We start from the raw sequence: 26,547 nt of genomic DNA, 5'->3' as shown, positions 1-26,547 counted from the left end.
CACAACATTCTAGACAGAAACATTAAGTGCAGTGATCCTTAATCTACTAGCCCAAAGGGACATCAGTGAGGGTAAGTGAAATGCAAAAGCATTTGGTGAGGTTAGTCCCTGTTGATTATAATTGGTGGCATAATGAATCTAGAGAACACTAAGTGAAGAATACAGTTAAGGCCAAGAAGCTATTTGATCAGTGTAGATGAATGAGCATATCTATAGAGCAGCTGCATTGAAGATCAGGAGCTTAAGGATTCAGCCCCATCCGGTCAAGCAAGTCAATGAACAACTAGAAGCAAAACAGCAAAGATAAAAACAAGTAAACATCAATCAAAACAATTGAGCAAATGAGAATAGTATCCAGAATGGAATGAGCATCAGCAAAAAACAGCTCAGATCAAGTCAAAAAAAATGTGAAGTCTTGGGGAGGAATGCAGTAAAGAACCTACAAGAGAGGCACCAGGTAACAAAACAGGCATAGAGAACACCACTGAATACAAGTATACAGTATTTGCAAAATTAAGTTAGATCACAGAAAAACAGAGACCTGGGATTAAGTTCAGAGGTAAAGTCTATCTGCAGCAGAATGAAAATGAAAATCCATATCCTTTGTTCAGTAACTTTTTAAGAGCTTGCAATAACTATGTTGTAAAATATTCTTTCAGTATATCAAATAAAAACAACACAAACTTTTAAACATACTTGATTTTGGACATAACTAAAATTATACTTTAATTATGTTTTAATTTTCCAAGGTAGCTCAAGTACTAGAACAAAATATGGCCTAGGTGATCGAACGCAGGGAGTAAAAAATTGTAGCCCAATTCTACCTATGCACAATCAAATCAAATGTATACATAAGAAGCCACAGCTTCACCGTCTCTACTTCAAAATGAATAGTGTAACAAAATGTAAGCAAAGACATCACCAAATATGTTTTGACCCTCCCTCTGAAAAACTAAAAATAGCTCTGATGCCAAAAACAGGATTGATCTGGCACATCCCAATGACATTACAACATGTATTTTTGGACTGAAACCTAAGATGTAATGTATCTGGCAAATGAATTAGTTGTTATGCTGAGGTTCAGAATTCACATGTACAAAATGTTACATTTCTGAAACCGCTCCATTTAATTATCAAGTGTTTCATAGTTAAGAAATAAGAAACCATGGAATTATTGCAATGTTTAAATGGTTTCATACGTGAGTTGTACACATCAAATAAAAGCTGGAACTTAAAATCTTAACTAACTTTAGAAATTTTATGACAGCAATTTGCAACAAGCAAATTCAAAGATAAATAGCTAACTTTAAAATCTAATTCCATAGTACCATTCAGAAAATCAGCCAAGATAAAAAGACAACAAAAATTTTACAATACAGTTTGTCTTCAAAAGCAAATTGTAGTCACCATGCTGAGGTTTAAACAAAATTAGGAAATCATTCATGCATAAATCAGAATTTACTATTCAAATGTTATGCTCCAAAAGTTCAAGAGGTTTAGTACAATTAACTGGAATTCTCAGCATATTCAGAGGTAGTAAAAATATGGAAGTTTTAAATTCTGCACAATGGAAGATTGCTACAATCTGTAAAAGATTCCCATACAAAAAAAGCTCTGTTCTAAAATCTACTGAATCAGTATGAGGCACAATAATATCACAGCCACATAATGTTGAGAAACATGATTCCAAGAAGGAAAAGGTCAGAATTAGTGGGATCCCTCTATTGTTCCATTGAAAATATAAACAAAAATCTCACAGACTTTCAAAATTGTAGCTTTATGAAATGCATGTAAATGTTCCACAAGTGAATAAGAGATCTAACTTTAAAAAGTAACTCACAACAACATACTTACTAGGATTAAATACTTATGTTTTTCTTTTAAATTTAACCACTATAAAAACTTACAGATCAATGCATATTGAAATGAAGTAACAAAATTTGTCCTGGTTCACCAATATCTCTTGAAGTACTGAATTCCAAAAATTAACTAAACTTGAAACTTATTTTTCGTCAATCTTAATACCTTAAGAAAAATAGATGGAATTTATTTTTGTTTTGGCAACTTATTTCACTCCCTTTAACATCAACTTGTCAACACACAATTTCACATGCCCCAAATGTTTGCGGATAGCTCATCTGTATGGCAATTCAATACCATACAATCTTTGAGAGCATCTCAGCTGATCCCAATCCAGACATCCTTAACCAACGTCCACACAAATGGGACTTCAAGGTTAGGTTGCTGACAGCACTCATTAGTAGGAACCCGAAGATTGTTTTTCTGTCACTATCCCAGCAGCTCAAAATAAATGCAGAACCCCAAACTGCAAATTGGCTGGGATCAACTCACTTAGGCCAGGATAAAACCTAGGATTTTCCTAGGAAATGCAGAAATATTAAAAAAAAGATAAACACAATGCTTGCATAATTAAAATTAAGCTGAAATTCTGATAGTGAGGGATCCAACGATATTTCACTAATGAGATCCTGAGTTGGCCAAGTAGCAAGTAGCAGAGTGAGACAATCAAGGGGTGTTTTTTTCAACTAAAGCCCTTGTCTGGTGGAGTTCCACAGGGATCAGTGTTGGACTCTTGCTGTTTGTGATTCATATAAACGATTTAGACTTGAATGTAGGAGGATTGATCACTAAGTTCATGGACGAGTCAAAAATCGCTAAAGAATGAGGGGGAGTGTCTTAGATTACATCAGGATATAGACTGGCTGGTCAGAAAAGCTGATCAGTGGCAAAATTTAGTCTGGATAAGTGTGAGGTGATGCATTTGAGCAGAACAAACAAGGCAAAGGAATACACAATAAACTGTAGTACTCTGGGAAATACCAAGGATGAGGAGCCTTGGTGTGTGTGTCTACCAGTCCCTTAAAATAGCGGGACAGATAAATAAAGTGGTTAAGGCAGCATTTAGGATTCTTATTTTTTTTAGCCAAGGCATAGAATTTAAGAGCAGGAAGGTTACGCTGGAACTGCATAAAAGGTTGGCTAGGCCACAGAGTATTTTATGAAGTTCTGGAATCCTCTTTATAGGAGGGATGTGATTGCACTAATGAGGGTCCAGAGGAAATTTATCAGGATGTTGCCTGGCTGGATTGTTTTAGGTATGAACAGAGTTTGGATAGACTGCTTCTTTCCCCCACTTGGAGCACAGAGGACGAAGGAGTGAAATGATCGAGCTGTATAAAATTTTGTGGACATAGACAGGAAGGAACTTTACCCATTAGTAGAGAGAACAACAATCCGAGCATGGATTTAAGGTAAGGGGCAGGAGGTTTGGGGGCAATGTAAGGCAATTTTTCACTCATTGAAAGGTGGGAATCTGGAACTCACTCTCTGTAAGGATAGCAGAGGTAGAAATGCTCATGGCATAAAAATTATTTAGATATATCAGGCTATGGGCCAAATACTGGAAATGGGATTCGAAGAGTTTAGTTGTTGTTTTTGACCAGTATAGATTCAATGTGCCAAAGGGTACTGATCTACTCTGTAGGCCTCAGACTATTCACCAGCAAAGCCCAAATGATCCAAATACAAACCACAATCATTTTTCAAATGTTAAAGATCTGACATCATTAAGTCAACAAAAGAAAATCTGGTCTAATGAAGCAGTTAGATTTTTTCATATTAGTACAAACATGCTGAAGTCTGTGCGATTTCTGCTCAAATGTCTGCCACAAAATGAAAACTAATATTCAATGCAGCAAAATGGAGATGTGCAAATAATCTGTAATACAAGAGAAGTGTGAACGTATTAATCCAGTATTTTCCTACCGTTTTCAGATCTCAATAATAAAACAAAACCTGTAACACACTTGTTCATATTACATAGGTAATAATTTTTGCCTTCGCTTTTGTTGAGCTTCAATGTAACCTTTACAGAGGGTCACTCTCAGGATAGAGGCATTAATGTCCAATCCTTTGCTATCTTTGAGCCACTGCAGTCATTATGGTGTTAGTGCTCTTACACTGCTTTCATTTGAGTTCTAAGTATTTGGCCCAGAAAGTATAAGTGACATATATCAGTAAGGATATTCTATAACTGGGAGCTTTACTGGAGGTGAATGTTCCCATTAATTTGTTTCCCTTCTTCCAGATGAGAAGTTAAGAGCTTGTAAGGAGGTGACAAAAACAACCTTGGCAACTTACAGCAGTGTATCTGTGGCAGGGCACATCACAGCTACAATACATTTGAAGTAAGCAGATATTTTATCTGTTGGATGGGGTGCAGATCAAGTGGATTGCATTGACCTGACACACAAAGGTGCATTACACCAGAGTACAATAATTTAGTTATCAATGCAGACATCAACTATTATCGTATTCCATTTTCTGAATATACCGTGATATTAAGACATGGACTGGATGATCAGACATCCTCACTGAATGAAAGCACTTAGAAGCATCAATTACTTAGAAATTCTACAGCAAATATACATCAACATCCCCATCATTCTAAAAGGAATAGAAAAGGAATGTCCAGTATTTAAATCATGCTAACCTTGTAAAGAATTAGTGTTGTTCCACACCATAGGTCAAAAGCAAAAGAATGGTGCAAAAATTCTTGCAACATTATTCTATCTAAATGTGTCAGAAAGGGTTCAAGACTATTTCAATATTTTGTTTTTTGTGTTTTGGGACCACAGTTCAAGTCAAAAGATTGAACACGTTTAAACAGTGTAGTCTTGAGGCTCAATAGAATTTGAAACACAATCACACTTCTTTAGCTCTTCACTCATTTTTCTCCAAATTGGTACAAATTTGTATGATAGGTACAGATGCACAAATGGATGCAGTAACTACTTTTAAACCCACTTACAAAGCCGTTCTCAAAAAACGTTTTACTTGGCAAACCGCAAGATTCACCGAACTCGAATTGGCCACAAAATACTAAAAATATTCAAGTACAATTAACTCTTGATAGATGACCCATACGTGGAAAGAATCACGGTTTTGTAAGAGCTACATAAACAAAAATGTATCCCATACAATCCTTTCAACTTTTAACTAACTGGAAAAAGTCTACCTTACTACTAAATCTAAAACAGCAAGAATAAAGGCTAACGTTTGCTAGTGGTGGTTGCGAGCGTTGGCATGAAAGACACATTAACATTAGCCTCATAAGGAAATTAGTTGCTATTTCTATTTGTCAGGTAAGTATTAATGGAGCAAACCCAGGAAATTCTCTGTAGTGGCGCAATTTAGACAAAAAGTCTGTGGGGGCTGCAGAAAGAACATAACATTTTTCATAACAAAAATAAACTGAAACTCGGGAGAAGGGATATCACAGAGTATGAAGGGCAACCTACGAAACCGACCCTCAGTCACCGCTGTACCAACTCGTCTACATTTCAATTTAAAAATAAATCATGGGGAAGGGGGTTGCTGGAGGCTAGTGGTGAAGAAAGCCCCAACACACATCCATCTGGTGTAGGCCTGGAAAGCAGCGGGCCTCGCGTGATGACGGCGCCGGCCTTTTTCCTGTAGGTGCCTGCCGGCTACCGGTAAACAGCCCCCGCGGAAAGAGGCCTGTCACTCGGGAACGGCCTAATCCAAGATACCACCCTCTAGCTTCTCCCTCTCTTTTATGAAGCCTCACACCGGAGGCTAGGGACAGGATGGCTGCTGAATGAGGAATGTGTCGGTGAGGTGGTGGTTGTGGAACCAGAAGCCGGGCCGGAGCATAACCGAGAGGCGGCCGCCGCCTTACGCGCCCGGCGCTATTACATGGACAAGACCATCGCAGAAACACTCACCATCTTCAAGAGCTCGGGCCTCTTTAAAAAAATAAAAAAAAGAAAAAAAAACGGACAATTAGCAGTCACCGTGGGTGACACTCATGCGCAGTGCAGCGCACTCTCCCCTTCCCAGCACACACACACACACACACACACACACTGAAGCTCAGACTCAGAGGTAAAGTTAGAGTCGCTTGCTGTTTGCAACCCCGGTCACTACAGTCACGACCACCCGGCGAGGAGAGGGGGCGGAGAAGAAGGGGATGAGCCAAACTTCACTTGCAAACTCAACTCCTCCTCAACTTCACTCACTACCAAGTAGCAGCCGCAACCCGCTTCCCCTTTTCTGCAGCAAACTATCTGCTGCTTCGAAATGATGTGGAGGGTTGGGTTGGGGGGGGGGGGGGGAGGGTTGGGTTGGGGGGGGGGGGGGGTGGAGGGTTGGGTTGCGGGGGGGGGGTGGAGGGTTGGGTTGGGGGGGGGGGTGGAGGGTTGGCCGATAACAATTTTGGTTTTATTCTGTGTCGATGGTGAGAGAAGGGACGCTAGACGAAGAGATTGAGAGGCGAAATAATTTAATAATGTGTATTAACAGAAAATAATGCACCACTTCTCTATACATACGCACACACGCTCTCTCACATACATACATACACACACACAGCTCGAAGCTGTAACTTGCAAATAAGCGTCAGTGCCATGGGAGGGACTTTAACACCAGGTGATTGGCATAGCGCAGCAAATTTAAAATATTACCATATAAACATTTTTTTCAAACGTAGTCTGGTCTGGTGTATTTTACTAGGTTCCAATACTATGTTCCGCGTTGTGTTCCGTGTCACGTCAGTGTCAGCTGTTGTGGCTTGTTGGCCCTGAGTCATGAGGCCATAATTTGTACAATATTCCCAACTCCACAAAAATCAAGGCTGATCCTCCAAGGCAGCAGAGAGGAAGTGATGCTTTTGGTCGACCTGCTTTTTTTGCATGTGACCCTATACCGAAATCCCTCCCCATGCCCCATAAAGTTAAAAGGCACCATTTTCCATTGATGAGTGATTGATTTCATTGCCAAAATTTATATTTCAATCATCATCACAAAAACAAATAATCTGGTAATTATCACGCTGCAATTTCTTTGAGAGCTAATTGTGCCAAATTGTTCGCCACATTTTCCACAAAACAATCGTGACTACGTTTCAATGGTCCACTTTGGGGTCCTAAGGTTGTGAAAGGTATAATTTAATGATGACTTAATTTTCATTTATGCATAATGTACTTCATCTCTTTTTATTAAGTTGTAGATCTACCATGGTACCTGCAAACGCTTTTCAATTAAAATGCGCTTATCGGGGTCTTCTTTGACTGAGGTTTGTCATGTGGCTAAGCAGGATATATTCAACACATGGTTATTTGGTAAAATTGTTTTATCTCAGTACTGTTACCACATTTTCACAAAAAATGCAGTAAAATGTCAAATGGAGCTAAATTCCCTTGTTTCTTTTCTTCCCACAGCTTTGTAAACAAGATAAACTTTCAAAAATACGGCAACATTATTAAAATAATTCTTCGTATACTTTGTCATAAATTGTTATATTGTGATAATTAAAGCAAATACTGCGAATGCCGGAAGTCTGAAATAAGAACAAAAAAATGTTGTTCATATTCAGCAAGTTTGGTACCGGTTCTGGAGAGGTAAACAGTTAACATTTCAAGTTAAATACAACATCTACAGGACAATTGTAAAAATACAGTGTTAATACACAGTAAAATTCAAATGAGGCATTGTTCATGTTATATTCCTATTCCGCAAGATTAACACCTTTCAAAACGCAAGTTTATTTCAGAGACTGTGCCTTTTCAAAATAGAACGTGTGTGAATGTTCGATATACATTGATCAAACTTTCTCCGACGAATACATTAGTCATCTGAAACAATGAAAATGCCATTATGGAAATATCAGCTACTTTTCAGACTTTAGTACTGACTATAGAATTTCGCATAATATGAGGCATATCACAGGCTATTGGACCGGAACAAATTTTATAACCCCTTGTCTCAGATTATGAGATACATTTTAGGTAAAAACGGGAAGAAATAGCGGTTTTCACTAACTCATTCCATCTCAAAATGCTTCATATCCAAACGTATACCTTAGTAAGACATCCTCATGCTGTTGTCACTTCATATAATATTAACACTATTATTGCAAATATTAATCTGAACAGAACAACAATTTGATACATAAAAAGAACTTCTAGCTCCCTATAAAACTTGTTTTACAGAATTTCAGAGAGCTACGAATCATGTAAAAGCAATATACTGGACAATCTGAATGCAAACAGAAATTGCTGGAGAAATTCTGCAGCTCTGGTAGCATCAGTGTGGGAAGAAACAGAGTTAATGTTTTGAGCCTAATGACTCTTCTTCAGAATTCAACTCATTGGCCACATTTCCCGTGCCCTTTTCCAGCCAAGGAAATGCGTTTGTAACCTTATATTAAAATAAACAGAATCTCCTTCGTTAGTAGTGAAACTGCTGGAATCATACCTACTTGTTTAGGCAACATTGAAATAGCACGATTCACGGTGTATTCTGCACGTTATTTGGATCAACCATTACCAAGTTGTTACTCAATAATGTATAACTTTCCCAAAGAGTTCAATAATATCTGCATTCCGCAAATGTGGCAAGCATGATTCATTACGCAGGAGTTCCTCCAGTTGTTCATTTATATTCAAGAAAACGTCGTTAATATAGAAATGGGTATTTTGACCCGACTTCCAAATTTCAATTGCAGTCGTACGAAGTATGATTGTTATGTATAGATAAATGCTGGACTGTATTTGGGTGAAAATCATACCTAAACCGGTACCTTTTCGGATTGTTGGAATGTCGTCGCTCACGACAAACAAGAAAGGGGATGGAGTGAGATGTTAGCAAGGTGTGGAGGAAACGGTTATGGCGGAAAACATATTGTGTCTGATTTATTATCAACGGATCTTTTGTGTTCACGGTGAAATGGCTGACGAGAAATGAGTGTGTATCAAATCTTGTACAGTAATACAAAATCTGTGCATGTCAAGTAAACGCAGCCTCGGGATAAGCAATGTTTAGTTAATGTTTGATGCAAAGTTTTTGTTGGTTGGAACCTGTGAGAGAATTTCAGGCTCCATGTCAACAGTTGACTGTGTCTCCTCGCCAGTGTTTTGCATCCATTTGGAGTGTTGAAAAAAGCACCTTCGTTACAGAAAAGATGATAAACTTTCCTCGCATAAATTTAGATAGGCAATTTAAATGTTTGTTGCATTACCCCTTTCCAAAGACGACATCCTAAAATTGTTTGCAAGCTGCTGTCTATGAAGTTTTTAGGGTGTGATATAAATTCATGTTATCGTTGTTGTCATTTATGTGTGCATTCCGTGCTTCATCTGAATCTACAACTGGGAAGAGAATTTTCTTCCCTCCCTCCATTTTAAATGTAAAGTAAATATAAACGTGAAAGTAGACCTCTCCTCATAGCCATGAAACTATTGAGCATTTACGATGTTAATGTAATTGTTCAATCTGAGTACGGACGGTATTTCAATTAATAGACACTCCCAGTAATTTAAAAAATGCAAAAATCGCAAGCAATAACATTGAATTACATAATTGTGAATAACAAGAGAGAGGTACGCAAGTATTGAAAATCAAACTAATAATTTAGTTCTTGTTACAGTTCCACCTAGACTAAAATATGTTTCCCAATTATTAAATGTAGGATTATAACATCGATAAAGCTAGTAACAGATGGCCAATGATGTGAAACCGCATATATGTCACCAGCTTAAGATGCCAAATATTCACTTGAAGGCATAATCTCATGATCAAAATCATACGAATGTGTTTAGACATCACAATTATGCATTACAATAAAAGTGCAAGAAACTTCGTAAATATTTGAAACTTACTAACGCAGTTTCTTCACAACATGATTTGCTAGTACACATTTGCGTCTTCTGGAAACTGAGTTTTAGTACTCGTTGAAGTGGCGAGCAAAATCATCAGGTAGAAGAAAACCTCCCATTCTGCTTCCAGATTAAGGAAGGATAAAGTTATCATACAATTTAGCATAGATGAGTAGTTTGAATTGGCCACAATAAATACAGATTCAATTCCAGTTAAATCATTCAGATTTAGATGTTGTATCGTGACTTGAATAAACGTGCAACTTTTATTTCATATATTTTAAAATAATGCAGTCAACAAACCAAATTAGCAGTGTGGACAAACAGGAGGCTGGAAGAACACAGCAGGTCAGGCAACATCTGGAGGAAAGGAACAGTCAATGTTTCGGGCATTATTCTTCTTCAGGACCGGATGTGGGCGTAGGGGGAGGGGTGGAGTTAGCGGGTACCAACCGACATTTACGATAAACCCTCGGACTCCCATGGCTACCTAGAGTACATCTCTTTCCACTCTTAATCCTGCAAAAAACTCCACCCCGTTTTCCCAATTCCTCCGTCTCAGTAGCATCTGCTCTGATGAGGACATTCCATTCCCAAGCATCCTGGATGTCTTTTTTTTCGAACACTCCTTTCCCCTTCTGTCATCCAGACAGCCCTTCAGTACGCCTCCTCCATTCCCCACGCCACCCTCTTAACCACCAAATCCTGCAAACTTAATTAAAATAGGGTCCTCCTTGCCCTCACTTTCCACATCACCAGCCTCCGCATCCAACACATCACATCTATCAAACACTTCCGCCAACTCCAATTAGACCCCGCTGCCCAGAACATCTTCCGCTCCCCAACTCTGTCTTTCGCAAGGACCATTGCCTTTGCCACTCCTCAATTCTTGCCACACTCCCCAGCAACCACTCCCTGTAACTGTTAAAGATGCAACACCTGCCCACACACCACCTTCATCCAGGGCCCGAAACAGCCCTTCCAAGTGAGATAGAGCTTCATCTGCATCTCCTCCAATCGAGTCTATTGTATCCGGTGCTCCCCATGGTAGTCTTCTCTACGTCGGTGTGACCAAAGGTAGACAGGTGACCATTTCATCGACCATCTCCGCCTGGCTTGTAACGGCCAACCTAACCTCCTGGCCACCACCCAATTCAACTCCTCACTCCACTCCTCCTCCAGTGTAGCGACTCACAATGCAAATTTGGAGAACAACACCTTATCATCCGGGCACCCTACAGCCCTGAGGACTCAATATTGAGTTCTCCAATTTCAAATAACCTTCCCACACACTCTCCCTCCCCCACAGCCCTTCAGCCCCACCTCCTCCCTTCCATTCCCTCCTTTCTAGCCACCAAACGGATTCGTCCTTCCCATCGACCAACCAGGTCGCATCTACCACACCTGTCCACTTATCACCACCATTCTGCCTCAACCTCTTCCCCTCCATCTTTATGGGCAGCTGCCCCTACCCCCACATGCAGTCCTGAAGAAGTTAATAGCCGAAAGTTGACTGCTCCCTTCCTCCAGACGCTGCCTGATCTGCTGTGTTCTTCCAGCCTCCTGTCTGTCTCCTTGGATTCCGCAATCTGTAGTTTTCTTTCGTCTCTACACCAAATTCGCGGTGCGATTGATCCGAGCAGTACTTTTCAAAACGCGTGAACAATATTTGTGGTTCGCGCCTTTGAAATAGTACGCTTGTGCTGTTGAAGATCCAATCGGCAGGGAGTGGGGCGGGACTCCCGAAGTCCAGATTCTGTATTAGACCTTCCTTGACGGGGGATTCGTGAAACAGTAGAGGAACCCGGTAGATGTCGGCGTCAGGTTCTGGGAGCCGGTGTAATGGAAAGGTACGAGGCAGCCATGGTGCTGGGAGCTCTTGGGAATGCTATCGGTTATCACAATTTTTGCAATGAATGCAACAAACCTGGAGTAAAATTGACGGAATCAGATTTATCAAGAGAAATAGACATAATGATTTCTGAACCATTTCGATGCCCGGCTCCATTTGATACTCTCATGCACATAGCAACTGCGGAATCATTAACCTCTGGTGAGTTTTCAGTTGGCCTTCGATTTCCTTTCCTCTTGCTCTTCTGTTTCACTATCTTGCTTTGTCCATTTTGCTTCGTTTATGTTTTGTCCTTGTTGATATTGGTAAATCCTACCTCGGCCCGCCCATAAACACAGCTGATTCACGCGATTCCACGACTCAGGGAAGCCAATCCGCGTGTGATTTTACCAGTGAAGATAAGGAATGTTGTAGTGCTTGTCTCATCACGGTGACTGTATGTTGTACCGCTTGCCTCGGACCTATGTATTACAGCATCGACTTGTACCTTTAACCTAGCGAACTACCCAATTTTAACGATCAACACTACATCACTCTCCGTTTGCTGTGACCAGATCGTGACACTGAAATACTAAAGAACCTACTGCCTTCCATCTACAGCATATATTGATATGAAAGATAAACTTCGAAGTACCTCAAAGTACTAATTTAGGTACCATTTAACAATACTGTTGATGGACCAAGTTGTAGTTTGAAAAGTAGACTCATCACTGGTGAGCTAAAAATGTAATTTGCTTTTAAAAAAATCACATTCTTAAACAGTGCTATAAGCGTGCTTTTAACAAATACTTCAAGAGGAGCTCCATCCCCTCAGCGCCAAAACTCCGTCAGTCAAGGTTTAAGCCTGATGAGTACTTCCAATATTTGTCCTTGTTGATATTGGTAAATCCTTAAATCCTACCTCGGCCCACCCATAAACACAGCTGATTCACGCGATTCCACGACACAGGGAAGCCAATCCGCGTGTGACTTTACCAGTGAAGATAAGGAATGTTGTAGTGTACTTCCAATGATGAGTACTTCCAATATTTTCAAATGTATTACATTATATTCCATATATTTTTGAATGTGCTAAATATTTAAGGCTGTTTCATGTGTTTGATTTAGACACTTACCAAAGACGACCTAATCGCTCAGAGTAATAAGCAGTCTGCGCTATTCTTTCAGAAAGGGGTTCCGTCCAAGAACTGTGCAGCCAGGCAGCGAAGAGATACCTCATTACACTGCATAGGTGTCAAAAATGTCATCCAAAAATCGTATCAGACGGAGCCCAAGTTCAGACAAAAAACTATGCATCCAAAGGATACACTTCCTTCGGTAGAAAAGGTGAAAACCATTTCGTCTAATTTTCACAATGTATGTGTGTATTCACTGCGCTTCGATGCTGCGAAATATTAGTGTAACGATTGGAGGAAATGTGGATAGGTTAGATTTACCATGAGGTGAAAACGAAGAACAATTCGTAACCGATAATTACTACAAATTAATAATTAGATTTTACTTGATTCAGTTGACATTCTATAATCCATAATTGAACCTAAGGTAAGACTACAGTGAGGCAGCCATTCCTCTAAATGTGTTTTCTTCATATATTTTACACGTTAAATTTGTGCAGATAATCTTTTTCAGATATTTTGTCACCAACTGTTGCCAGGTGAGACAGGAATAGTCAGTGGGCTTCCTGTGCTGTATGACATTCACAATGAAGATTTAGTGACTGACTGCAAGTTAATCAAACGATAATTTATGGCACTAAAGCACAGTTATGCTTAATACGAATGAGAGATTCCTTTCCAAAAAAAAGTGAACTGTACATAAAATACAAAGAAAAATCAAAACTCTCATACATAGGGCAAAATCTTCTTTGTGTTATTGAAAGTGGTTTCCAATTTGATAGGAAAGGGCAACAGAAGAAAATGTTCAACTGTGAACATGACAGCAGTAATTAAGGAGCGAATGGCCAAAAGTATGTTCTGAATTTCAGAGTGTTATCTGATTTTCATCAGGGCAACCTTGGTACTGACAGTTAAGGGTTTCAAACAGGGTGATACAGAAGTGAAATGAAGCCAGGAGGTGACAACATCCTGAAGGATTTAAGGCATAGAATGGGAATGGTGGTTAGTGACAACAAAGTATCTTGTGTATGCTATTTCAATGAGTCAATTTTGTAAAGTTGAACACGATACCTAACCAGCAGGATCCAATTACTATGCTCAGCAATATTGTATAGAGAAACATAACAAAATGACCACTAATTGGACAGAAGAGGCTTGAGAAAGCTAGGGATACTGCTCATTAAAAAAAAACAGAATTTGGAATTGGAGTGGGAGGAAGACACTTCAGTATGATAAATGATCAGGATGAGGTCAGTTAGACGTAAGAAGAGTGGACATGGATAGGAGATCCAGAAGGAGATAGTGGCTAAAGTACTTGCATAGATGGTCATCCCTTTGGAGCCCAGTATTTCCTTGAAATATTTTTAGAGTTAACATTTAGAGTGACAGTTGAAAGAATCTTACAGGAACCGTTGTCATTGAGAAGAGGAATCTGAAATTATTGCTCATTTCCATGATGTTCCTGGAATTGTAAGAATTTGACTTTGAAGAAGGATGTTTGAAATTATTAGGAATGGTAATTCCAGATCATAAGATCATAGAACGGTTACAGCACAGACTTCTTTTGATTTTTTAAAGAATTAATGCAGCCCACTCTGTCTGTATTAGCCCCCTGTGAGATTAATTCATTTAGTACAATTCACATGGTTTTCCCCATAGCCTTGTAAATTTTCTTTTTCAGATAATGATGCAATTCCATTTTGAAAGCTTTGATTGAAGATACCCCTACCATACTGTCATGCAGTGCATTCCAGATCCAAACCACTAATTGCATGGAAAAAGTATTTATTTGTGTTTTCTTTTGCTTGTTTTGTTAATTGCCTTAAATCTGCGACCTCTTGTTCTCAATCATTCCACCAATGGTAGTAATGTCTCTCTTTCCATTTTATCCAGACAGTGGAAAACTGTAGTATTCATGGAACAGATGCACTTGAGTTTATGGCCATTCAGTGTTCCTATTACTATTTCAAAACACTTTCACAAAATAAATTGTTTTTTCTTTAGTTGTAAAGACATATTATGTAGTTGGCTATTATGAGCATTAACAACAAATCTGAGTGATAACTGTAGCAGATAAAATTAAAATCTTAAATGTTAATAAAAATAGCAGATGAACAAATTCCAAATCTAATCCCGCAAACACGGTAAAATAGTTGAAGGTCTTAGAAAATAAATTGACTACCAGAGAGCAGCTAAAGTAGTACCCATTTTTACAAAGAAAAAAATTGGTGTACTGGATTAACATAGTGTGGTTTGCTCTATATTGGTGAATGGAAACATCTATAAGGATGACATTACAATACGTCTGGATAACAAAAAAAAGTGTTAGAAGATGCCAACACTGAATTTATAATTGTGCTCGTCATTGATTTTTTGTGATGGTGTAGCAAAGCCGATAGCTAGGTTGAATTTTGTGTCCATGGACTTTAGGAGAGTTTGACAAGGTACTACATAGGAAATTATTCATGATGTTGAACGGGTATGGAATTTCTAGAAGAATAACAATGAAACCATGCATTTTTTAATGGGTGAAAATGGACAGTAGGAGTATTTAGAGTTGCTGGAAGTCAGTGGTGATATCCGTCAGGATTCATGTCTGCACTATTACGATTCCACTATATTATTCAATTATTTGGCTGCAGGACAAGAGGGAATGATTTTTACATTTATAGATGAAGCCAAAATATGAGGAAGATTTAATTCTTCCAAAGCTCAAAAGAAGTTGTAAAGGGATATTGATAAGCTAAAGGAATAAGCTGAAAAATGACAGATGGAATTCAACGTTAGTAAGTGTAATGTGATTCACTTGAATTGGAATAGAGGTTGGTATAATAGAAGAGAAGAGAGCTTTTTGTTAGTATGTCTGCACAGATATTAAAGGCAATAGCTCCAGTTGATCAGGCTGTGAGAAAAAAATTCTAGGTTTATCTCAAATGGTACAGAATATGAATGCCAAGACGTCATGAAGATCTTAGATGAAATTTTAAGATCTTGGTTAGATTATGGGAAATCATACTATAGGAAATATTTTGGGACTACAAAACAGTAAAACACAGATATGGTAGACAATGTTGGGTATTAGAAAATTCAGAAATGACGAATTAAAACATTGTGACTTTTTTTGTCATAAGAATGAAGATTACAGGGCACTATCATATCGTGTGATTAAAATTATAGAAAAAATTGCAAATGGAAAATAGGAGAACACTTTTTTTTAGCTTTGAGGCATGGACTTCATACTTTGCTGATTTAATTTCTATAGAAACACAAACAGAAATTGTTGGTTAAAAACTCAGCAAGCCTGGTAGCATCTCTGGAGAGAAAGCAGATTTCAGGCCAGTGACACTGATGAGATTTTTCTAGCAATTTCTCTTTGTGCTTCTGATTTCCAGAATTTAAAGAGCTTTGTTTTATTTCATTTCTATAGAACCTAAGTTGCACATTTGCGATATACACAGGTTTCAATATACTACGAGATGATAAGGCGAGGCTTAGTTATACAGTCCATTAATTAAATATTGAAGGATTTAGAGTGAATGCGTATTATCCACTAGATTGTAAATAAGTATAATTTAAAGCTGGCTTTTTAAGGGGTAATAATTAGCATTGTTTTAGTAACATTGGTATGTACAAGTGATGTGGAATTTGAAGCACCACTAGTAATTGCTGTCACATATCAATCCACAGAACCTAAATTTGGAGCAGCTGCAAGAACAATGTGTATTGGTATGTGCTATTCAAAGGCAGAGCAACTGAATGACCTCCTCCAAGCCAGCATTGAATGTGGTCGAATGACGCACAGTTATCCAGCAGGTAACATGTGAAAGATTAAGTAATACCATTTCAGCAATATATGCATGTACCCCATGAACGTAAGATAATTATTCCAATATAATTACAAAAGCCACAGGATAAATTTGCTGGTCTTTTTTGCTAATAGAACTTAAAATTTACTGGACTAAGGACCAGAGCATAAATTCAAATGCTATACTCAGAAACTCCACTTTGCAAAGCACTTATTCCAGCTTGACCTACACTAGCTGTACAGTACTACATAGATGCTATAAATAGCAACAATTTATTAAAGTAGGCAAGAAATTTGTCATCTCTATTCTTAAGTAAAACAATTAGAAAAAGTACACTAGAAATTAATTAGAACTGTTTTAACCAATATATTACTTCTGGTGTGTTTTATTTTATCTAAACCTTCACATCCATTATGTAATTCCACAGAAATAAGCCATTCCACCCCAATATTTATGGTGCTTATGCTCCATGTGTGCTTCCCACTATACTCTCCTTATTTAACTTTAACAGAATAACTTCGAATCTCTCCTACCTCAAATGCTCGTCCAGTCTCCTGTCCTATTTTCCAATGCATTTATAGAATGAAAAACCCAAACAGTTTGTGAATGGAAAACTGCATACCTGATCCATGTGTAGCTTCACGCATCATTTTTGTCTTCCATACTGGGATCACGTTTGTAAAGCAGCTTGTGAGCCATATCAGAGTGTGAACAGAATATGGCTGATAGGCCGTCTTGTTAGTAGATCAGCCTCCGTTCATGCCTACTCAGTTCATCTATAGCCCCTCTGTGACCCCTATGTACCCTCACCCAGTATGTACAAAATGGATTCCATGACAATATCAATAGAAAATCTTTTGCCGGGGGAAGGGTGGGGAGGTAAACCTCCCATAATTTATCAAGAGTTGCCATATCATTGATATTGTGAAAAGCATGCGTGATGACATGTCAAAAATAACTGTAATCCTTTTAGCTTGTATCAACAGACCAGAAAGTATATTAAAGAGACAATGTGTGTTTATAACTTCTTGAAAGTGTCATTCATTCTCAGATAATGGAATACCTGTTTTACTGAAACCCATCAACACGTGAAATTCAGTCAAGTATTTTTAATGGTCATAGCTGCCGAAACAATAGTTAATCCCCTAGAAGGGAATAATAGAAAGTCTCATTTCACATTCAGAGTAAACTACCTGAAAAATGAATGTAGGAGGATATAGCGAGCATTTGGGAAAGCCTTCATTGCAAGGTCATCTAGGTATAAATGAGTTTGCTACATTTATAGAGCTTGATGAGATGACATCCAAAATATTGAGTGCTGTTTTGGTCATCAAGTTTAAGGAAAGATAGACTGGCAGTGGAGTCTGTTTGGAAAAGTTCACTAAATTGGTCTCTGGTATGAGGAATGACCTAGGATGTGAGATCGATTGAATTGCACTTATATTATCTGATACAATAAAACAAAGAACTGCAGATGTAGTTATCTGATATTTAGAAGAATGATAAATGATCGAAGTGAAAGACACAAAATTCTAAAGGGGCTTGATAGAGTAGACGTTGAAAGACTGTTTCTGCTGTTTCAGGAATCAAAAACACAGGAGCTCAGTTTAAGGATTTTGAGCCAGTCTTGTAGAAATAAGATAACAAGAAAGTCCTTTACTGAAAGGGTTTGGGTTTTTTGGAATTCTCCAGCCTGGGCGTGTGGATGCTCCATCATTGAATACATTTAAGGCTGAGATAGCCAGACTTTTAATCCTATCAGAGGAACAAGAAGTATAGGTAACAGGTGAACTAAAGGAGTGAAATATTATCCATAATTCATATTAAATGCTGGACAGTCTTGACGACCCATATGGTCTACTCCTGCCCTATTTCTTATGAAAAAACAATATACGCTTACCTTCAACATTTTTTTTATATTATTTCAATTGATGTAGGAATTACTGACAAGGTCAATATTTGGTGTCCATCTCCAATTACTCATGAGAAAGTGGTGGCCAGTGAGTGATTCAGTGATGGCAGTGGTTCAGCCATTTATGTGAAGAACGAATGGTTAGATTCTGTCTTGTTGGATTGGTAATTACCTGGTGCTTGTATGGAATGAACATTCTATGCTACATGTCATCACAAGCCTGAATGTTGTCCATGTTTCGGATTCTCAAGCATTTGTAGCAAAATTAATTAGTTCTTAGAACATTTAGAAATAAGTGTATGAATTGGTAGCAAATACAGAAATATGTTTGCAGGGTATTTAAGGCTGGATTCTGAAGGTATTTAAAAATTAAAAATTTCAAAAGAGAGAAAGGCTAGGAGCAGGAGGTGTGGTAGCTTCACTGATTAAGAATCATGTTCGTATGATAGTGAGAGATGGTTCTACCTCAAAAGAACAAGATGTAGAATCAGATTAGATAGAGATAAGAACTAAGGAAGGTAAGACGTCACTTATAGGAGTATATTATGGACCGCCTAACAGTAGTTACACCGTAAAAAGGGGTTTACAGGAATAAATATTGAGTTTTACAGATGGGTATGGCAATATTGGGTGAATTCTACATGCAGATTAAACAGACCATACTGGGAAAGATAGCCTGCATGATGAGTACATCCTGTTTTGGGACAGTTTCTTACAATAACATGCTCTATAGACAACCAGAATGCATGTTATTCCAGATCTGGTCATTTGCAAAAGGACTGACTTCATTGTAAATACACCACTTGGCATGATAATAACAATATAAGAGACGAGTCAGTCTAAGACTAGTGTTATGAACTTAAATAAGGGTAATTATATAGGAATAAAGATAGAGCTGGCTGACATGAACAATATGCTAGAATAAGGGATAGGTCAGTAGAGATGCACTGGCAGACATTTAAGGTAATATTTCATAACATTCAGCAGTGTATTCTGGGGAAAAGGAAGACTATAAGGGAAAATGTACCTTATATGGCTAATGAAGGAATTTAAAGATGACATCATGTTAAAAGAACATAGAACATAGAACAATACAGCGCAGAACAGGCCCTTCGACCGTCGATGTTGCACCAACCTGTGAACTAATCTCACCCCTCCCCCTACACTATCCCATTATCCAAAGAAAAGGCACAAAATTCCATAAAGACTAGTAGCCAGTCAGAAGACAAACTCTGAAAATTAGAAAGAATTGCTAAAAATAAAGAGAGAGAAAAGAGGAATGTATGGTGCAGGAGACTAGGCTAGTCTGTGCTACAATGATGACCAATACCCACTTCCTGCTAGTGATGTAGTTCCTTTTCTTATACTTATTAACGTTTGGAAAATGTGCTGTTTGGCTTTGGAGATAGTAGGAACCGCTGATGATGGAGAATCTGAGATATACAAGATGGAGAGCTGAATGAACACAGCAGGCCAAGCAGCATTGGAGGAGCAGGAAGGCTGGTGTTTCGGACCTAAATCCTTCTTCAGAAATGGGGGTGGGGAAGGGGTTCTGAAATAAATAGAGAGAGAGAGATAGGCGGATAGAAGATAGATAGAGGAGAAGATAGGTGGAGAGGAGACAGACAGGTCAAAGGGGCACCCAGTAAAGGTGAGTGTAGGTGGGGAGGTAGGGAGGAGATGTGTCAGTCCAGGGAGGATGGACCGTTCAAGGGGGTGGGATGAGGTTGGTAGGTAGGAGATGGGGGTGGGGATTGAGGTGAGAGGAGGGGATAGGAGAGTGGAAGGACAGGTTAGGGAGGTAGGGACAAGCTGGGCTGGTTTTGGGATGTGGTAGGGGGAGGGGAGATTTTGAAGCTTGTGAAGTCCACAATGGTACCATTGGGCTGCAGGGTTCCCAAGCGGAATATGAGTTGCTGTTCCTGCAACCTTCAGGTAGCATCATTGTGGCACTGCAGGAGGCCCAGGATGGACATGTCGTCTGAGGAATGGGAGGGGGAGTTAAAATGGTTCACAATTTGGAGGTGCAGTTGTTTAGTGTGAACCAAGTGTAGGTGTTCTGCAAAGCGGTCCCAAGCCTCCGCTTGGTTTCCCCGATGAAGAGAAGGCCACAACGGGAACAGTGGATGCGGTATACCACATTAGCAGATGTGCAGGTGAACATCTACTTGATGTGGAAGGTCTTCTTGGGGCCTGGGATGGGGTTGAGGGGGGAGGTGTAGGGGCAGGTGCAGCACTTCCTGTGGTTGCAGGGAAGAGTGTGGTGGGGCTGGAGGGGAGTGTGGATCCACGGGGAGAGTGGTTCCTCCAGAAAGCAGATAAGGGTGGGGAGGGAGAAATGTCTTTGGTCATGGGGTCAGATTGCAGATGGCGGAAGTGTCGGAGGATGATGCATTGGATCTGGAAGTTGGTGGGGTGGTACATGAGGATGAGAGGGATTCTGTTTTAGTTGTTATTGCAGGGACAGGGTGTAAGGGATGAGTCGCAGAAAATGCGGGAGACACGGTTGAGGGCATTCTCGACCACTTGGGCAGGTGGGGGACGACGTTGCGGTCCTTGAAAAACGGATGTACGGGAGTGGAATGCCTCATCCTGGGAGCAGATGTGACAGATAGGAAGGGATTATAAATAGGGGATGGCATTTTTGCAGGAAGGTGGGTAGGAGGAGGTGTATTCTAGGTAGCTGTGAGAGTTGGTGGGCTTGAAGTGGATATCGGTTTCTAGGTAGTTGCCGGAGATAGAGACAAAGTGATCCAGGAAGGAGAGAGAGGAATTAGAGATGGTCCGGGTGTACTTAAGGTTGGGATGGAAGGTGTTGGTCAAGTGGATGGAGACAGAGAGGTCCAGGAAGAAAAGAGAGGTATTAGAGATGGTCCAGGTGAACTTAGGGTTGGGGTGGATGATGTTGGTGAAGTGTCCTGTCATTGGAGAACCCAAATCTGCTGTTTCCTGTCAACAGTATCTTTCATCGTGGGTGATTTCAGCAAGTTAAATGCCGTGCATGCTTTATCATGAGTGTGTGGGTGTGTGTGTGAGAGAGAGAGGTAACATGTCTGTGCAAATTGACTAAAACTACCTACAAAACTACCTATGGTCTGAACAGATAGATAGGGAGAAATATTTCCCTTTTATAAAGGGATCAATAACCAGGGAACACAGTTTTAAGGTAAGGTCCAGAAGGTTTATAGGGGATTCGAGGAAAGAAGTGTTTGCAACATGTTGTTGAGACGTATAAGATTATTAAGGGATTAGACACTGTGGAGGCAGGAAGCATGTTTCCGCTGATGGGTGAGTCCAGGACCAGAGGACACAGTTTAAAAATAAGGGGTAGGCCATTTAGAACAGAGTTGAGGAAAAACGTCTTCACCCAGAGAGTGGTGGATATATGGAATGCTCTGCCCCAGAAGGCAGTGGAGGCCAACTCTCTGGATGCTTTCAAGAAAGAGATAGACAGAGCTCTTAAAGATAGTGGAATCAAGGATTATAGGGGTAAGGCAGGAACAGGATGCTGATTGTGGATGATCAGCCATGATCATAATGAATGGTGGTGCTGGCTCGAAGGACCGAATGGCCTACTCCAGCACCTATTGTCTATTGTCTATTGTATCTGGAACTGACTGTCTGAAAGTATAGTAGAGACAGAAGCCATCAAGATATTGAAAAACTATTTAGATGAGCACTTGAAACACTGCTGGATACAAGGATACAGGCCAAGTGCTGGTAAAAGAGATTAGAGTAGATGGATGTTTGATGACTTGTGCAGACACAATCGGCCTCTTTCAGTGTGGTTAAAAACTCTATGAATCTATATCTTGAGTGTGGCAAAATTATTTTCCCAATTCTCTGCACAAAGAGTTTGTAAACTCAGTTATGGCATCAAGGACCATTTAGTTTAGGGAGGTTGTAGACATTCTAGGCTGAGCCTTCTGATCCACTCTAAGCATCTGCAAATGAATGATTCAAGTGAAGCATTTGATACTGGCATGGAAGTGAAGACCTTAAAGAGAAGATACACCTTCATATGATGCCCTGTGTATTTTTCTGAATTACATTTATGTTTGCATCGTATTGTTTGCTTCAACATAATATAATATGCATATTCATTTTACTCTGGTATCTTTCATGCACTAGAAATTTGTAAGCAAGCTGCACCCAGAATGATAGGCCTACTGTCTGAGACCAGTTGCTTTTATGATTATGGAAAAAAAGTATAAAGTGAATTGTGTACATCATGATGCGTTGTTTTGTTCTTAAAATATAGGGAAATACATAAAATATATGGAACAAGCTGATTCTTCATTTCAAACCCTTAGACTTGTACTAAATTATCATCTGAAACATTACGACTAAAACATGTTCTCCTCTAGGCTTTCTAGGTGCTTTCTGTACAGCACTTTTTATATCATACGCTGTTCAAGGGAAGCCTATTGTTCAGTGGGGATGGAGGATGATGGAAGTAATGCCAACTGCGGAACAGTACTGTGAAAGGAAGATGAAGCACTTTTCAGGTGGTTTCCAGCTTACTAATCTATTTTGTATCCAAGTCTCTCCTTTTTAAATTATTTGTATGATGTTTACTTTTAGATTCTTACAAGTATAATTCAAATATTTTATGAATGTAAATAGAATCATAGAATTCTACAGTACAGAAGGAGGCCATTCAACCCACCATGTCGCTGGTGGCCCCTGAAACAGCCACCCAGCTAGTCCCACTCTCCAGCCCTGTCTCTGTAGCCCTATAATTTAATCCCTTTCAAATATACTTCCAGATCTTTTTGGAAATCTCTGACAGAATCTGCCTTCAGTACTCTCCAGGCAGCATATTCCAAATCCTAACAACATTCTGAGTGAAGAAATTTCTCCTCATCTCACTAAGTGCTCTTTTGCTGACATACTAACTAGTGAAAATAGAATATCCAGTGGCTCAGTGGTTAGCACTGCTGCCTCACAGCACTAGGGACCTGGGTTCGATTCCACTGTCAGGGTGACTGCCTGTGTGGAGTTTGCACATTCTCTCTCTGTGGCTGTGTGGGTTTCCTCCCACAGTCTAAAGGTTTGCAGGCTAGATGGATTGGCTATGCTAAATTGCCCATTGTGTTCAGGGAAGTGTAGATTAGGTGGGTTTTAGGGGGATGGGTCTTGTTGGGATCCTCAGAGTTTGTGTGGACTTTTTGGGCCGAAGTGCCTGTTTCCACACTGTAGGGATTCTATGATCCTTCTTTACCCTGTCAAAATTGTTCATTAATTTTGAACACATCAGTAAGGTCACCTCATAATCTTCTCTGCCCCAAGGAGAACAAGACTAATCCCTCCAATCTTTCCTTAAATCTTTAATTCCTGGTAACAGTCTAGTAAATATCCTTTGAACTTTCTCCAGGGCTTTAAGATCTTCCTTAATTAAGGCGCCCAGAACTGAACACAATACTCAAAATGTGGTCTGACCAATGAGTTGTAGAGATGTAGCATCACTTCCTTGCTTTTATACTCTATGTCTCTATTTATAAACCCCAGGATCCTGTGGCCCTTCGAACAACTGTTTCAACTTGCCTGACCTCCTATGGAGAATTATGCGCGTGAACCCCAAAGTCCCTCTGATCCTTGACTCCCCTCAAAGTTACACCATTGAGCCTGTATTATCACTCTGTGTTTCTCCTACCAAAATGCATTACCTTACCTTTCTATGCATTGAATTTCATCTGTGTCTGCCAATTTTGCCAACTTGTCAATGTCCTGTTGACGTTACTCAGCATCATCCTTGTAATTAACTATTCTCACTCACTTCGTATCATTGCAAACTTAGAGATATCCATCTCCAAATCATTTATATAAATCAGAAAAAGCAAGGGTCCCAACACTGACCCCTGGGAAATACCACTTTCAACTCATCTCCAATCTGAGAAGTGCCCATCTATACCTACCCTCTATTTTCCTATTCTATAGCCAAATTCTAATCCATACTGTCAAGGACCCATCAACCCCAAACACTTCTAAATTGCTGACCAACTTGACATGTCTATCAAATGCTTTCTGAAATGTAAATTGTGAAAATCTTTTGCTACTTAATTACGCTAGAAAACAATCAGGTCACAAAATAATTGCTCCTTTGAAAAATTAAAACAATTCTTATCTACTCCTGTTGTATCATATATAGAAAAAATTCTGCATTGAATGCATACTTGTAATTATCTTACAACAATGGTTGCAACAATAATTCAATTAGAATTACAATATTGGGTTTGCAATAGATATTCACTTTGAGATTCAGAAACGCTGTTTGTGACATTAAGTGACCTCTCTATCTAGTGATCAAGAGTGTTTGCACATACTACTCCAAAATGAAATATACAACAATCCAGAGATAGTAGGAACTGCAGATGCTGGAGAATCTGAGATAACAAGGCGTAGAGCTTGATAAACACAGCAGGCCAAGCAGCATCAGAGGAGCAGGAGGGCTGACGTTTCGGGCCCGACCCTCCCTCTGATGCTGCTTGGTCTGCTATGTTCATCCAGCTCCACACCTATACAACAGTCCAAGCAGAGTATGTGGTGAGACCATAACAGTAGAAGCCATGTGTGATCCAAATTGGATGGAATGTCTTTCTGATGCTGATTCTTCAGTTTATCAATAGGCAGATAACACCTTTTGTAGATTGAAACCTGCCATATATAATTAACCTTTGCTATTTTATGTTGAATGTGCTAAGTAACTATTCCAACCAATTTTTACCTATTATTCCATTAACTTTAGGTCTATGCACCTGAACATTGCAATGTATCTTGCTTGCCCTATCTATCAGTTAAAAAACATCAGTTTTCTAAGACAACTTATCAAGTTGCATGTGGTCAGCTATTCAAGCCAAAGATAACTTTCTTTTAGCAAGTTTTACTAATTCACTGTCCAATTTATGCGTCTCTTGTTTACCGGCTCACAGAAAGTCGAGTGCTTGCTGAATTGCCCCACCCCTATCTGCACTGCTTCAGAGTAGCTGATAATCAGACTTATAATGAAATGTGAACAGTCAGAAGTGTTGCTGATCAAACCGAAACCAGCCACATACAGTAACCAAGTGTTTATCATTAGAAACATTTTATGCTTCTTTAAATGAAAGGACGATGGTAATAACACAGTGTGGAGTCGGAGGAACATTGCAGGTCAGGCAGCATCAAAGGAGCAGGAAAGTTGACATTTTAGTTCAGGACCTTTCTTCAGAAGCTTATCTGAAGAAAATCTTCTGAAGAAGAGTCCTGACCTGAAACGTCTGGTTTCCTGCTCCTCTGATGTGCCGAACCTGCGTTGTTTCTCCAGCTCCACAATGTGTTAGCCCTGTCTCCAACATCTGAGGTTCTTGCTATCTCTGTGACTTGATGGTAGTTGTTTTAACCCTTCTTACTCAATAGCCACCAGCCAAACAATTAAATCACCACGGGTTTCACACACTCATATCTCATAATGATGCTCAAGTTTTTTTCAATCTTAACGCTTTCCAGGAAAGAGACAGATCTTGAAACAGAGAGATAGTAAGAACTGCTGATGCTGGAGTCAGAGGTAAAACAGTGTGGAGCTGGCGAAGCACAGCAGGCCAGGCAGCAGAGGAGCAGGAAAGCTGACGGTTCAGACCCAAAATGTTAGCTTTCCTGCTCTTCATCCTGAAACTGGCCTGGTTCTTCCATAAGTATAAAGATTGTTTCTCTGAGGACTTATTTTTGCAACCTGCAACTGAACTAGCAGGCTCAGTTTAGCATTTCACCCGAAATGTAGCATTCCTTCACCACCACAAAGCAGTATCAATTAAAGTGTATGTCAGAATTCCAAAAACTAATGAATTTCACTACATGATATGTTGGGAATTTAGCTGTTCTGGAAGCCATCTCTGCTGATAATTATAGAAATGTTAATAATATTGCTAATTCTGCCTTCTGATAAATAAGGGGTAAGTCGGGTGCTAAAATGAAATGAATGGTATTCCTGCATAAGTAAACATATTTACGACTATCCCCATAAGCGTTATGACTCAGCAACAGCATGCATGTCTGCTTTTTGCACTAAGGTGACCATCAGACTATCCCATCCCTAGCAAATCATGAATAAGACCGAAGGCAAAGAAAACACTCCCCTTTCCCCTCTAAAATCTGTTTTCTCTTCCAATTCAAACATTTGGCAGTG

General features: G+C 39.5%; 2 protein-coding genes across 7 annotated transcripts in view; one reads left to right on the top strand and one right to left on the bottom strand.

Annotated features, from left to right (window-relative positions):
• The window catches only part of dcun1d1 (DCN1, defective in cullin neddylation 1, domain containing 1 (S. cerevisiae)), a 63,087-nt gene extending 56,400 nt beyond the window's left edge, over positions 1-6,687 (bottom strand). The window contains exon 1 of one of the 4 annotated variants that reach the window (XR_007248667.2): positions 4,514-4,582. Coding sequence is in view for 2 of the 4 variants with exons in the window: in XM_048542162.2 (XP_048398119.1) it covers positions 6,507-6,509 (3 nt within the window). In the remaining 2 variants the exon portion in view is untranslated. Of the gene's footprint in view, positions 1-4,513; positions 4,583-5,768; positions 6,104-6,506 lie in introns of those variants that run through there. The other 3 variants (XM_048542162.2, XM_048542161.2, XM_048542159.2) reach the window with 3 other exon arrangements.
• Positions 6,688-11,504: 4,817 nt separating this feature from the next.
• Positions 11,505-26,547, top strand: part of LOC125457399 (uncharacterized) — a 32,938-nt gene continuing 17,895 nt past the window's right edge. Inside the window, exons 1-4 of one of the 3 annotated variants that reach the window (XM_048541556.2) lie at positions 11,505-11,751; positions 12,718-12,876; positions 16,353-16,478; positions 22,751-22,891. In XM_048541556.2, coding sequence (XP_048397513.1) covers positions 11,541-11,751; positions 12,718-12,876; positions 16,353-16,478; positions 22,751-22,891 — 637 coding nt within the window. In that variant the 5' untranslated portion in view covers positions 11,505-11,540. Of the gene's footprint in view, positions 11,752-12,090; positions 12,203-12,657; positions 12,877-16,352; positions 16,479-22,750; positions 22,892-26,547 lie in introns of those variants that run through there. The other 2 variants (XM_059651116.1, XM_059651117.1) reach the window with 2 other exon arrangements.

This window comes from Stegostoma tigrinum, chromosome 14 (genome assembly GCF_030684315.1).
Source record: "Stegostoma tigrinum isolate sSteTig4 chromosome 14, sSteTig4.hap1, whole genome shotgun sequence".
Taxonomy (NCBI): Eukaryota; Metazoa; Chordata; class Chondrichthyes; order Orectolobiformes; family Stegostomatidae; genus Stegostoma; species Stegostoma tigrinum.
The sequence above is the reverse complement of the archived record's forward strand: the minus strand, read 5'-3'. Positions and strand labels throughout refer to the sequence as shown.